Here is a 14599-nt window from a genome sequence, read left to right as displayed (position 1 = left end):
CTGCCTACCTGTGAACACAACTGTGACAGCCTGCAGGCAACTCTTTAGAGTATGGGTTACTACTGGTCATACCCAGATACAAAGTCCCACTGATTAAAACCCTGACCGTATCACTGTATATGGAGTTTAACAGAGTGTAGCAAAGGTTTACAGAAGAAAAGCACTCTGATTAGAACTACTCATTTTTGAATCTGCTGAGAGGAATGGAGCAAGTCCACACTGTGTGCACTCATTCATATATGAATTACACCGGCCACTGAGGGACTGCAACTGTGAGTTAAAAAATGATGTGAGGTCTGAGGATGTAGCTCAGTGGAATAGAACTTGTTGTCCATGCATGAAACCCCGGGTTCAAGCCTCAGAAATGAAGAAAAAATTACTTTCACAATAATTATCAATTTTAATGATAACTACCATTAACTTAACAGGGAAATGTTTCTAAAATAAAAGCTATGTAATTATATAAATAAGATTTTCATTGCTATATACATTTGACTTCCTTAAAAAAAAAAACTTTTAAATTGTTTTAGAGACAGTTTCTTACTACATACCACAGATGGCCTCAAAGTCTTGATCCTCTTATCTCTGGCCTCCCATCTCAGGCATATGACAACATGCCTGTCCCCCATAAAAACTTTCTAAAATTCACACTGCAGTGTTTTAATTTCCTTAATTGTTTTGTATTGCTTTTTGTTTCTCAAGACAGGGTTTCTCTGTGCTAACAGTTTTGGCTGCCCTGGAACTTGCTTTGCAAACCAGGCTGACCTTGAACTCACAGAGATCTGCCTGCCTGTCTCCCAAGTGCTGTGATTAAAGGTGTGAGCCACCACCATCCAGCAATTTTTAGTGATGAGTATGAATCCCTACATAAATGTATGTGCACCAGAGGCCAGAAAAATGCACTGGATTCCCTAGAACTGGAGTTACAACAGACAGTTGTAAATTGCTATGTGTGTATCAGAAATCAAACCCAGGTCCTCTAAATAGCAGCAGCTAAGCCATCTCTCCATTCCCCTTAAATATTAATTAGAACCCTAAACTGTACAGATGCCTGTACTTACTTAAATGGAGATAAAATATTCAACATTATCCAAAGTTCCTCAACTAGAAAAACAGACAGAAAAATCTGGCTTCACAAGAAATACAGCTGCAGAATTTACTCTCTGCACAGACAGTTAAAGGGCCAATTGTAATGAAGTGATGTCATTTGACTTCTACTTAATGAGCTACAAACTCTTACTCTACTGAGCTACAAACTCTTACTTTATGTCATATTTACCTATATGCAAAACAGCTCTGCAGCTATCACAGACATGTTACAGCCCTTAATACTGTCTTTAAAGATCTTCATTTTCCATCTTTTATATTCTCCACTTGTCAAGTGGAACTTTTAAAAGAATTATAGGGATGTCAAGAACAAAGGAGACGAAACTGGACAAATATCATAATGGTAAAAGTTCCTTCTCCTCATCCTTCACCCCCAACCTTGAACCCCAGGCTCAGTGCTAATTTTGCCTTCACAATTACACTCATGCTGGAAAACTGGAAGAATGGCTCACAAAACTGAACAGGGAAGCAAATGAGGGTCATCAGTCACTGTCCCAGGTATGCAGGGAACCACACAGAGCATGCTCAATTATTCATGGCTATGGTGGACAGAGGAAGCATGGATGAAATGAATTCTTAAACACTCATTTTAGCTAAGGGTGCAGTGTCTTTCCCACTAACTCTCCCTTCAGAAAAGCTGATAGCAAGAGTTCAAACTGACAGAAGTGGGACTTTTCTTCCTCTTTTCCTGATGGCAAAGCGTGTACCAGACACTGACAGGGAAGAGTGACTGGTCTAGGCAATCCACAAACGGGGTGACAGCCCTAGCACAGCAACAGTGACAGTCAAGAGGTGACTGTGTCTTGGATAGTGACGAGGCGTCTTACAGAAGGGCACCGTCGTTGCTTTTGACTTGTCAAAAACCTTTAATGGTAAATGAAAAAGCAATTTTAAAATTTAATTTTCTACCACTAAATTCTAGAATGCCAAACTCTACATAGGAATTTTGGGTAGCCTGAAATAAGAATATTCCTATAAATTCTCAATTTAATAGCTGAGAGAATGCTTAATCTTAAAAAAACAAAACAAAAAACCGAAAACAAACAAACAAAGCCAAGCTGCCTTCCTTTCAACCACAGGCTACCTTCCCTCACAGCTCTTTTGAAATGTGTGCTGATCCTGACAGTGAAGCTCTTAGCGTGGGCTGTGCTTATAAAACAGGACCACCAACTTCCACACAAGAAGACCCGGGCTGCGACGAGTGAGACGAAGGCCCCTGTTTGTGGAATGTATCTCACTGATACATCTTTAGAAATGTCGCGCCTTAGATGAAGAATCAGGCGAAAACCGTGAAAACACTAAGGTCTCAAAAGAACCAAAATGAAAGCTTCAAAAGGTGCACCCTGCGTGTGGGTCCGAAAATGAAAAGGATGTGGGAGAGAAGATGACTTTGGTTAAAGTAACTTGATGGTGAATAAGGCTTGGTGGGCATACCTGGTCCCTGGCGGTCTGATTTTCAGAACTGGGATGTCAATACTGAAGGAATAATCTACACAAGAGAAACAGGAGGAGAGGTAGAGGGTGGCACCACACTCTAGGGCAGTGACTCCACCCCCTGAAGCACAGCCTGCGGCGAGGACGGTGACGGAGCACCCGGGGAACACACGGGAGGACCTGACTGGGTCCGCCACACTGCCTGACACCGAAAACAAAAGTGTTAAAGACAGTAACAATCTCTGCCTGACACATAGAAAGCTTGATCCACAAAGTAAAGAACACAATTTAAAGGGATTCTGTTGAGCTTTACTTTTGTATTTAGCTTGTTTCAAAGTCATCAGAAGCCTCAACAGAGTTCCAGTTAGTACCAAAATATGCAATTTAATATAGTAATTTAGGGAAAATCCAGAAATTTATTGAGAACCACCTGTCAAATACTAAAAAGAAAAAAAATCTACAGAGCTAGTCTAAAGTCTTTGCCATAAGATGTGTTCATAAAGAACAGCTTAAAAAAGATCTAAGTGAAGGCAAATCTCTCAAGAGATTAGCTGATTTTAAAACAAACTTGGTAAAATAATTAAATAACTAATGACAAAGAAAAACAAAACCCTAACATTAAAAAGAAAAGGCAGAACTGTGAGTTCAGCTACCCTTGAGGACTTGAGCTCTCTAACATTTAATACAGAAACAGGAAAGCAATTATAATCATGAACACAGCAACTAATGAGCGCAGTGACAGGTGACACTACAAAACCAGCCAACTCAGGAGAGAGAAATAAACGCTGCAACGCAAACACAAAGGAGGGCTACAGGCAAAATGAAAAGGAACGTGATGTTAAACGCTCACGAAAAGGGGTGTCGGGGTGATGGGAACACCGCTCTTCAAGGGCTCTTTAAAAAGGGACCGTGCAACGCTAGACGGGCAAAGAATATATTTCAGAGAAAACTAAAGTGCAGCTAGGAACAATGGAATGAAATAAGAAAAAGAATCCTGGCTAGATGTTAGAACATTCCTAAGACTAAGCCCTCCCAGGGCTGGAATCCCCTGGTAAAATAAAAAAAGAGAAGTTTATTTTCTGATGTGAATAAACATTAACTGATAAACAGGTAAAATCTGGTAAACATAGAACTGGCTGTTTACTTGCTTACAAACCCTGATGGCATAGCCAGACCTGGACAGGAATATCCCCTTTGCCTTGAAGGCTTTGACACATAGGACATTAGGATTAGTTTGATGCCCAAACAACTGTCTAGTGAGGGTTAGCAAAGTTACACCAAAATCCAAAGCAAGACTTCCCAGGACAAGGAGACAAGGCTGATCAGACGGTACCTTGAGTTCCTGCAGCTGGTCCGGCTCATAGAGTTTGGGGGATAATGCCTGAGCCAGGAAGGCATCCAGCTCCTGACGCCGCAGAATGCGAGCTCCGGGCCACTGCACCATATACCTGTGAGGAACAGAAGTGGGATAACTAGAGCAGTCGGCCAGTACTTGGAAAAACAGCAGCAAATCTCAGTAAATCCAGGATGGTACAAGTCAGGAAAGCTGCCTCTGTATTCTCTCAACCAGTGCTTCCATGAGAAGACGCCAGGTGAACAGTGTCTCTGTGATCTACACTCAGCATGCTAGAATGTTGGACGGTGCTTGCCCACACTGGTGCCACACGCTTTATTCTCAGCATTCAGAAGGCAGAGATAGAGGCAAGTGGTTCTGTGAGGTTGAGATCTGTCTCATTTGAATTAAGGAATCCTTGAACATGAGAATGATGTAGGAAGTGCCCATGAAGAGGGCACCTTCACATCTGGAACAGTCTGGTGTGGGCGGCTAATGGGAATCAACTTCCACTAGGATAGATGTGTCAAGCAGCCAACAGCCTATATCGCTACACAGAGTATAACCCCATGTCGCTTTTAGTGTGGAGATAGCTAACTGCAACAGTCATAAGCCTGTAAGCCCATTAGTACTGACTCTGTACCCAACAAATCTTATGGGGGACTGGATCAGGTTGCTAAGTACCATTCAAACAACTTCTGAGGACAGACTGCTCTGTGAGCCCTGGAGAACAACTCAAAGGAGTCTAGGGAGTGGAGAGATGCAAAACAACACTCTTTCCACCTTTGCCTGCTAACGCGGCATTTCTCGGGCTTAAAACCAAGTTCATAAAACCATGCCAGAGCTAGCATTCACTTATAGAAATGTACACTGAGGAGACACAGGAGCTTCTAATGAGTCATTAATAAACACAGTGAAACTCTCACTAAGAGGGAGATATTGACCTAAATATTTACAGACAGAAACTTATATATTGTTCTAGCAATTCTGAAGCAGAAGTAAGTGTCCTATATCAATCAAGGTTGAAACTGAAGGACACAGAGACATACACTTTATGGTACAATTATGTAGCGTAAAAAATAAGCAGTCGAATCTCAGTGTGAATGAATACTAAATATTTCTACTGCACTTAAACAGTGATATAAAAGTAAATTAAATTATCACAGTGTACACTGACAAAAATTACACCCTTTGGCTGGGCATGGTGGCACAGGCCTTTAATCCCAAAACTGAGACCAAGCCAGGGCTATAAACTGAGACCATGTCTCAGATAAATAAATAGTTAAGTATTATATATTTTGTAACAAGTGCCATAAATCAGACACAGTGGTCCCACTGAGGCTCCGTGAGTGACTGTGAAAGACACCCCCACTACTGACTAGAGAGTACTCAATACACACGATTCTTCTCCTCATTAATTACACTTTGCATTCCTCTCTTCTGCTCATTAGTTATTACACAGTGCTCATGCCCCCATGTCAATAGCTATGTATGTATTTATTTGGAGCAAAATACACATGACATGAACCTCTCCACACTGAGTGTCCATTTCTGAGCCTGCTGGCTTCAGTGGCATTGGCACAATTTACCACCCTACAGCCTCACTCTCTACCGGACTCCTTTCGTCTCTTAGATGGAAATCATCAGACTCCATCCTGGTTCTATGCTCCTTTTTTAAACTTTTTGGATCAGAAAAAAATTGTACCCACAGTTCTGAACTTTGTTTCTGAGAGAAGACTCAGAATTCAGCATATCTGCAGAACCCATGCCCTGTTGGTCAAAGTATCTGCTTCCTGCCTTTGCCTTTCTATTCAGTTACTTACAGCTCTTCTCAGATACAGATAGAGACATATGGAGAAAATATGTTCATGAAAGCAAGGATAAGAGCCCACAGATGACAGAAACAGCAACTCACTCTGAGATACTCATTTATTCTGAAATTCCTATCTGCACCTTTAGAAGATTTTCACATCCTATTTGCATTAGTAATTCACCTAATGGGTTTTCTGGAGATACTTTTTTGGTGAGTGGTCTTTGTCATGCAATTAATTGAGCAGAACAGAAACCACTTGATAGCTGGGTGCGATAGCCTATGCCTTTATTACCAGCACTCAGAAGGCAGAGCAAGAGGATCTCTATGTTCATGAGTTCCAGGACAGCCTGGACTACATAGCAAGTTACAGGCCAATCAGAGAGATACATCCTGTCTCAACAAACAAACAAACAATTACTTGAGAGCTTACAGCAACAGATTTGGAAGAGTTTTGTAAATCTTCCCCTTCTCTACCTGTACCACAAAGGCTAACGAGCCTAGAGCCAAAGACTTGTCTGACCTTGATTAACATGGATATAGAACACACACAGCACAGTGTGTTTCAAAGTACAAATAGGTAGTTGGGGCCTTGGACCCTTCATCCCTGAAAACCATTCATGTATATGTGGTTGATGGTTTTGTTTTTTGAAATAAGATCATGCTTTGTAGACCAGGGTAGCCTTGAACTGTCCACCCTTCTCCTCCAGCCTCTTCTAGTGCTGGGATTAGAGGTGTATGTCAACACATGCATCCTCCACATTGAGATTTTAGACGACTCTCATACTTCATCCTTCCTCCCATACCTCTCTGTTTGTCCTGAAACTCACTCTGTAGACCAGGCTGGTCTTGAACTCACAGAGATGTTCCTGCCTCTGCCTCTACCTTCCAAGTGCTGTTATTAAAAGTTTGTGGCCAACACTGCCTAGCTCAGCTGACTAAGGTTCCATCTACGTGTCTGGAGTCTTGCCCCTTTACTTTGAGGAAGACCTCTTTGATGTAGTCTGTGTGTAACAAACATAACAACAGATCTTCAGGCCTTCTCACATCACAACGTTAACTTCTACTCACTGTGTCTGCTTCCTCACCTCTATTCCCCTGGACTCTAGAGCCTGGACCAGCAGTGTTCCCTATCCATCCTGACTCCTGCCTTACAGCGACATTCATGACATGGCAATGCCTAAAGAGACTTGACCCAGAGTGGAGAGAACACTGGCAAAAGCTGTCTCTGGAGAATGGGAGAAAGACACACCCTCTCTGTGGTTCTCTGCCTAGGTGCGTGGATAAATGCTGATCTACACAGGGAAGCAGAGGCCAGGGAGATACGTGCACTCTTCCACCACACCATGCTCATAACTCTAGGTGCTGGCAAAACATGGATCTCTCGCTCAGTCTTTAAGGGGACAAGAGAATAAGCAGTCAAGACATAAGGGTATTATTAGTCCAGGAAACATGAAGTTGTCCCTGAGACAGACAAAATGTGACAGACAAATTATGTATTGAGTGTAGTAGGCTGCCTAGGTCAGGCAGTGTTGACAGTGGACAAGCTAAGTGTTACATCATCATTTCACACTTGGAACAAAGACTATAAACTGACTGTGCTTGACACAGACCTAGAAATATCTGTGTGAGAGAATCTCAATTGTTGGGGGATGGGGGGGGAGGTTGTTCTTGATCAATAATTAATGTAGGTTTCAGGCCACTGTGGGTAGTACCATCACTGAGGACGTGAGTCTGGCCTGTCTAAGAAATGTAGCTGAACAAGCCGGTAGGCTAAATTCCTCCATAGTCGCTTTTTCCCTTGATGGACTGGAACCTATAAACCGGAAAACAAACCCTCCTCCCCTAAGCTGATGCTTTAAGTCTTGGTTTGTATCATAGCAACAAAGAAGTAACTCCAGCAGTAACCAAACTCACTTTTGCTCATAATCAGAGAACAGGTTTTCCCTGTGTTGAGGTGAAGGGCACAAAGGTCGCAGTCGCCCTCTTGAATCACTCTTCTGGTGCACACACAGACACAGGCAAACAGCACACACATACACACAGGCAAATAGTCACGCACATAAATAAACTGCGGTAGGGTGGAGAGTGACTGAGGAAGACGCCCATATGAACCTCCAAGGCTCCACAGGCACACATGCTCACCTGTTTGCTCCCCCCCCCCCACAATTATGTAATATTTACAAGCTGCTGTGTGCTTTCTAAATATACCTATTCTATTATGCACCCCAGTGTAATTATTTGTTGCATTTATGTGACCTGTATTACTAGATTACACATACAAACAGAGGTCTACAACAAATCTCAACAGACAGCACAACCTTGTAGAGTAAGCCTGTCATCTTTTCCAGAAAACACTGACCATGGTGACTGTGCCCCTGCCCAATGTCACTCACCGTAAGACGCAGCAGAGCACCATGAGGTGAGTGGGCACATTGGCAGGGTTGAGCATGGCTGGGGTATCGGACCTCATACAGGCCAGGAAGGCCCTCATCCGGCGGTTCTTGTCTTCCACCGCCTTGCCCAGCCAAAGCCTCTTCAGGTTGGGGCAGGTCCACTCCCGGAAGGCCAGTGCTTCCACTAGTTCCGGGGTCTGAGGAGACTTCCCCTTGTAAGCTGCCCATTCCTTAATGATCAGTGGCGAGACTGCAGAGGAAAAACACAAAGAGGCTCATTGCAAGTTGTTCATAGGTGCTGCACAGCAACAACCTGTTCTAGCACTGGGCCTGGCCTCCTCACAGAGAATGAAGCATTCTTTCCTTAGCAAGCTACTATGTCTCTGACCCTCTATTCAGTGATTAACAGCTCACTTACATCTTCCATAGCCACAGATAAACTTCTTCTCAGACAGATCAAGACTTGATTTCCCCACTTGCTGAATGTATAGACCACAAATGTTAGAGACTTGTTGGTACTTTAAGTCTACTAAGAATTTTAGCACTAACGAGTCTAATACAAAGAAGTGTGGCATTCTCTAGTACTCCAACATAACCCAAATTAGGTGCTCTTTTTTTCTACATAAATACTTCCACAAGTCAGACAGATCTAAGAAGTGATTTACATACTGCAACAATTTTCCTTAAGGATTTTCTATTTGACTAGGCAATAAACACTACAGGGTGGCCAGTACGACTGTGTAGAACTAACATTCCAACGTCTGAATCCCAGATGGTAGCAGAACACAGTAATTATCTTCAGCAGGACTTAAGACCGTGCAAAAGTCTCCAAAATTCCATTTTGAAAGAGGCAAAATATCCTAAGCTTATAGAACAGACAATGACATCACACCCAGTGTTTCATCAGTGCTGGATTCTTACAAACACAGAAATATGACACAGTCCCAGTGGTTAAATATACCAAGGGAGATCTACAAGGGTGGCAATACAAAGACAATCCAGACTGCAATATGGAAGTTAAAATTCCCCAGTTCCACTGAGGTAACAATCTGATGATGGAGCTGGGTGTGCATTTCACATGCAACAAGCAGTGAACACCAGAAGCAGAGCAAGGCCTGTACTCAAGGCTCCATCTGTATGGAAATCAGGATGGGCTGTGGACATTCTATCCAATAAGCTTTACCCCTAGGTTCCTTTTCTCTAATACCTAAAGATGCAGAGATTCAGAAGACTCCAAAATTGTGGCAGAATCACCCAAGGAACTGGCTGATGTCCAGTTCCACTCTGAGTCTAAATAAAGTCAGGTGCTGTAATAACCTCTTCAAATGTAATGAAAACTGCCAGGAGTTAGGTACTGGGAAGTGCAATGAATCAGTAACAGGGGAAAAAAAAATGCTTAAACACATTTCAATCTCAACATGTACGATAACATGTAGCAAATGGGAACGTCACAGGCACACCTTCAGGAGAGCTCCGTGCAGTGATGCTTTGAATGTAGGCCAGTGGGCCAAGCAGCGATGTAAGTACAGACAGTCAATAAAAAGTTCTCTTTTATAAGAAGTACTACTGTCATGAAGCAAATTTCTTCCATTTTCATTTCAATATCTTTGATAGAAATGTGAGTGTTAATACATTTAAGGATATTGAATGTTCAACAGTGTTAAAGGAGAGCTGAGACACCTTAAAATGCTTACTTGAAACTTCGTCAACTCAGAACAGACAGTCATGTATATCAGCATAATATTTTTTGTTTTTATTATTTTAGGTGTCAAGAAGAAAATCAGTAAAAGCGCCATCACCAAGCAAGGCCTGTCCGTGGACGCACAATCTAAGGCATCACCATCCCGCCTGGTTCCCAGTGAGCTCCAGCACAGCTCAGCTTCCAGAACCTTCCCCAGCCATGCCAGCATCAGAACATGTATTACCACTATCACCACCACCCCAGCACCAACCCCCCCACACAAGCAGCCATCCTGGAAGCCCATTCCTCCCCCTGCCTCCCTCCTGTGTCCACTACAAAGGACACCAGGTACTGAGGCAAGGGCCTTTCACACTGAGCTTCTGATCAGGTTCCTACACCTGTGACATGTGTTCATTTGTTCATTCATGTCCTCTCCCCCATCCCTACTCCATACATATACCACACAAAATCCACAAACACATTCTGTTCCCAGCATGCATTGTCATAGATGATAAAAACAAAGGTCCCTATGTTAGAGTCTGTGTTTTCTCATGAGAAAGAGGCATTCTCGGTCATCTATCTTTGTAACTAAAACCTCCCCTTTCCTTGGCTGTTTTTGGACTATCTTTAATCAGTTTTTAGCACACATTGTGTTTTATTTATTTGGGGGGACCAGATGTCAGTAGCACATTTCTGAGTAACGGGCAATCTCCACAATGATTGTTTTATTTGATGGTGTTTTGTATGCATTTTGGGCACCAGGCAGGTTCCTTTAGCCTCAGTGTCCCAAATTTGCCTGATGTGGTAAGACATTATGGGCCCTACACCTCAGGGATCCAGTGGGTACAGTGGGCACTAGGCAAGATCACAACACAGAAACGATGGGTGAGGCTTCTACCATCTCTCACAGTACTAAGCATTTGGGTGTCCACCTGCAATCGTCAGAATAAGCACAGTTCAATTGAATAGATGTAATAAACACACAAAGCTGGCTCCAAAGACACGGGTGTACGGGACTTGTTTTATTTTTTTCCCCCAGATACTCAGCTGTTTTTAAACACTCTAATATTTGGAGAACTTTTGAGTATATCACCACTCAATAGCTGTGCAATCGCTGGCCAATCACTAAACATATCTAGTGGGTACTTCATATGCCAGGCAGGGATGGGACAAAAGAGACAGTTGCGGGAACAAATGCAGCCCGGCCTGGTTCCAGAAGCTAAGAAAAAGGGCTAAAACCTTGCTATGCAACAAAATACTAATTACTAACATAAAAAGCACCCAGCACTCTCACCATGCAGGGAAAACTATATATGATATCATAGCTTATAATATTTATGGCATCTATATTAACTGATTACAATAAATCAATTTTTAATATAAATTATAACATAACATTTTATTAATTCTTTCCAGCATTTCATACAATGTGTTTTCATCATATTCAACCACTACTACTCCCAGATCTATACCTACCTCTCTAAATGCATTGTAAGTAACAGACCTAAGAGAGTGACAGAGCACCAGGCTGCCAGGGTGGTGCTGTCTGGCCTGGAGTCAGAATGTGGATCATGGTAGGACTATTTCAGGAAGGCATGTTTGAGTAAGAGTACCCAAGAGGTCATGCATGACCTGTCACCTCAATGAACATTAATGTCTACTGCTTCTAGAAGGAGCCCACTTCTACAAAGCAGCAGAGATTAGCTTTCTGGCCATACTCTAAAACCAGGCTTTACCTTAGTAAAACCAATTGTAGAACAGCAAGCATTTATGGGATTGTAGGCTCAATTTATAATACTTACTTTACAGGAAAAAAAACAAAAAAAAACCTTCAAATGCAATTTGGGGCTATAAAACACTGTCATACTTAAGCTGTTTGTTTGCCATCAGACATTAATCATGTGCTTGTATCATGGGTAATCTGGGCCTCTACTCCCAACCCAAGAGCAATAAGCACAGCTCGTTTATATATGGGAGTTCCTAGGGGCTCATAGTAGCTGCCTCTATAGCTTTGTGCCACAGAAGTCACACTGCAGGGGTAGTTGCAGCATGCCACACACCACCTCTACAAGGGAAAGGAAGATACAGCAAAAGGAGCAGCTTCCCAGACCTGTGACCCCAGTCTATGCACACCAGGAAGGGCTGCTGTTATGCCTGAGATGTCCAGGGAAAATTATGTAAGCAACTTTACACCAGGGTAGAAAGAAAACCTGGAGACCATGAAATCTATTCTTTCCTTCTCATGGATGTTGCCCACTCCCAGGCCAGCAGGGGGAGGGCAGTGAGGAGCACTCTACTCCTTACTCTATGTACCTCCACTACCCCCAAAGAAGTACCAACTAAGAGGCTCTTCTTAAAGCTTTTATATCTGAGGTAGGCACTATTCTTGAGAGATGATGCTCAGTAGTCCCTAGAACACTGGCAGGCACACTAGCAAAGATGAGTGCTGCCCCATCCTCCCTCTCCTCAGGTATGTGGCTCTTAGCATTTTGGAAACTCACAAAGTCAAGAACTTACAAAGTAAGAATTTACTCAAAAGAGTCATAGTACAGACAGGTAGTGGTGCTGGACCTGAGTAACTACTTCTTGTGCTGGTTAATTTGAAATCTGAAAGAACAGTGTCAATGCTAGTACTGGAAAGCTGTGCAGAATAAAGAAGTCTGGAGTGATTTGACTTGCAAACAGCATTCACAGGAGACATAGGGATGGGGGGGAGGGGCGGCACACAGGTTTATAATCTCAATAATTGGGGCTGAGGCAGAAAAATAATGAAGTTCAAGGTTAGCTTGAGCTACAAAGCAAGATATTATCAAACTAAAAACAAAACAAATAAAGCTAGATAGATATAAAAGCATCTCTAATTCTAAAATGTATTGCTGTGCTAATACAAATAGAAACTTTCTGAATGGAAACCCAGACTTGGGCATGTTAGACAAATGTCCTATTACTACCACTGGATGCACTGTTCCTGCCTCCACACTTCATCCTTTAATAAGTCTATACATCATTTTGAGATACTAGGGAAGACTTCATAAATATAAGAAATATGAAGCAAAAAAACCAATGGCTAATTTTATAAAATGGATGGTGGTAATTTCTGTTCTATTTTAGTTGAGGCAAGGTCTCATTATGTAGCCCACGCTGGCCAGGAATTCACTATGAAAGCTCACATGTTGACTCCGCCTTCTGAGCTAGGAGTACAGGTTTATGCTACCACATACAGCTCAAACACATCATGGTGAATTCATAGAACTTTATATCTTGAACATTACACTCTGCAGTTGTAGCAAAGACACTACACTCTTCTTTATCTTGCTGAAACCTGCATTTTACTTTCATGCCGCAAATCATTTAGCTCTTAGGGAACACCAATAACTGGGAATAACCATGGGTATAGTCTCAGAAAGGGGCAGCAGAGTTACCCTCCTCTAGCCTCCTGCCCAGCACCCAGAAAACTCCAGAGCCACACCTTTACAACAGGAAAACTTACGCTGGAGGGAGGTGTGACTTCAGCTCCTGTTATTGCTCAGGCCACACCAGAGACAGGGCTCTAGCTTACTGGACAACAGTAGGCCCATCCTCATTTGAGAGCCCACTCTGGGTTACTGCCTACAGGAAGGACAGTTTAGCCTGTTCCACCAAGGATCAGAATTCTACTGAAAACTTGGTATCAGCAAAGGTAAGTTTGTAAGAGTGAATTAGGCCATCCCTGTGCTATATGAACACACTAGTACTAGGCTACATCCTCAGCCTTCAAAGATCCTCAGTAATTACATGCTCTCTCACAAGGGTATTTTATTTTAAATCCCTAATACACTAAAAGTCTGTGTATATTCACCTCAATAAATCATAACCACATATTTGTATCAACCATTCACCATTTCCCATTTTCCACCATCCCCCTCCCCACCCCCAGCTTTTCTCTGTGTAGCTCTGGCTGTCCTGAAACTCTCTCAGTAGACTAGGCTGGACTCAAACTCAGAGATCAATCTGCTTCTGCCTCCTAAGAGCAGGGATAAAAGACATGTACCACCATCACCTGGCCAATCCTTCACTTTGTGTTAGACACTCCTGCAAGGAACACACTCAGTAGTAACAAGATAGAATTGACAAGCCACGCTTGACAAAAAGCTATCTCACTACTGTGTGAGGAGAAGACACCCTTTCATTCCTCAGCCTTCCTGGCTGGTCCCACTCTTTGGTACACTGTTACTTGGTTCTTTCTTCCCAAACCAAGTCCAGTCACTTCTCATCCACAGCTCCTCCTGCCCTTTTCAGGAGCAGAAGCTCTGAAGGACGGACACCCTGTGCCCGCTGTCTGCTTCTACAGCCTGAGTCCAGACACAGACTCCTTATTTCCACTTGTTTCTTCTCTAGCACATACATCTTCTCTCAGAGATCATTCCTAGTGTTTCCCTCAAACCCCCCCCCCCAAGCAAAAAGAAGAAGAGAAAGAAAAGGAGGAGGAGAGGAAGAGGAGGAAGAAAAGCAGGATGTGGTAGTGGTGGTGGTAATGGTGATAGTAATTTTCCAACTTCATAAAGAAGGGAAGGAGAAAGAAGGGAAGCAGCAGCCCTGGTCATATCCACATCCTAAAGCTAGGGTCTCTCTGCCATGTCTGAAGAGAGGGAGACATGAGGTACAGCTTACCACCTCCACCCTTGTACAGTCTCCCATGTTCTTTTCTCTCTCACACAGGTCAGCAGCCTGCACATCTGAGGTGCCTGCCTAAATCACTTCATATTTCCTTACCCCAATCTTTTCTTTCCTTGATGGCTCATTCCCAAGGGGTTTCCAAGACTTGCTTGAAACAAGGTTAAAGGCAGGTGGGCATCACT

General features: G+C 42.9%; 1 protein-coding gene across 1 annotated transcript in view; it reads right to left on the bottom strand.

The window, feature by feature from the left end:
- The window catches only part of Fam120a (family with sequence similarity 120 member A), a 91912-nt gene that overhangs the window by 13409 nt on the left and 63904 nt on the right, over positions 1–14599 (bottom strand). The window contains exons 11-12 of the mRNA XM_034510604.2: positions 8081–8330; positions 3875–3989 (exon numbers count right to left, since the gene is read on the bottom strand). Of these exons, the coding sequence (XP_034366495.2) occupies positions 3875–3989; positions 8081–8330 (365 nt within the window). The remainder of the gene's footprint in view (positions 1–3874; positions 3990–8080; positions 8331–14599) is intronic.

This window comes from Arvicanthis niloticus, chromosome 8 (genome assembly GCF_011762505.2).
Source record: "Arvicanthis niloticus isolate mArvNil1 chromosome 8, mArvNil1.pat.X, whole genome shotgun sequence".
In the NCBI taxonomy this organism is placed as follows: domain Eukaryota; kingdom Metazoa; phylum Chordata; class Mammalia; order Rodentia; family Muridae; genus Arvicanthis; species Arvicanthis niloticus.
The sequence above is the reverse complement of the archived record's forward strand: the minus strand, read 5'-3'. Positions and strand labels throughout refer to the sequence as shown.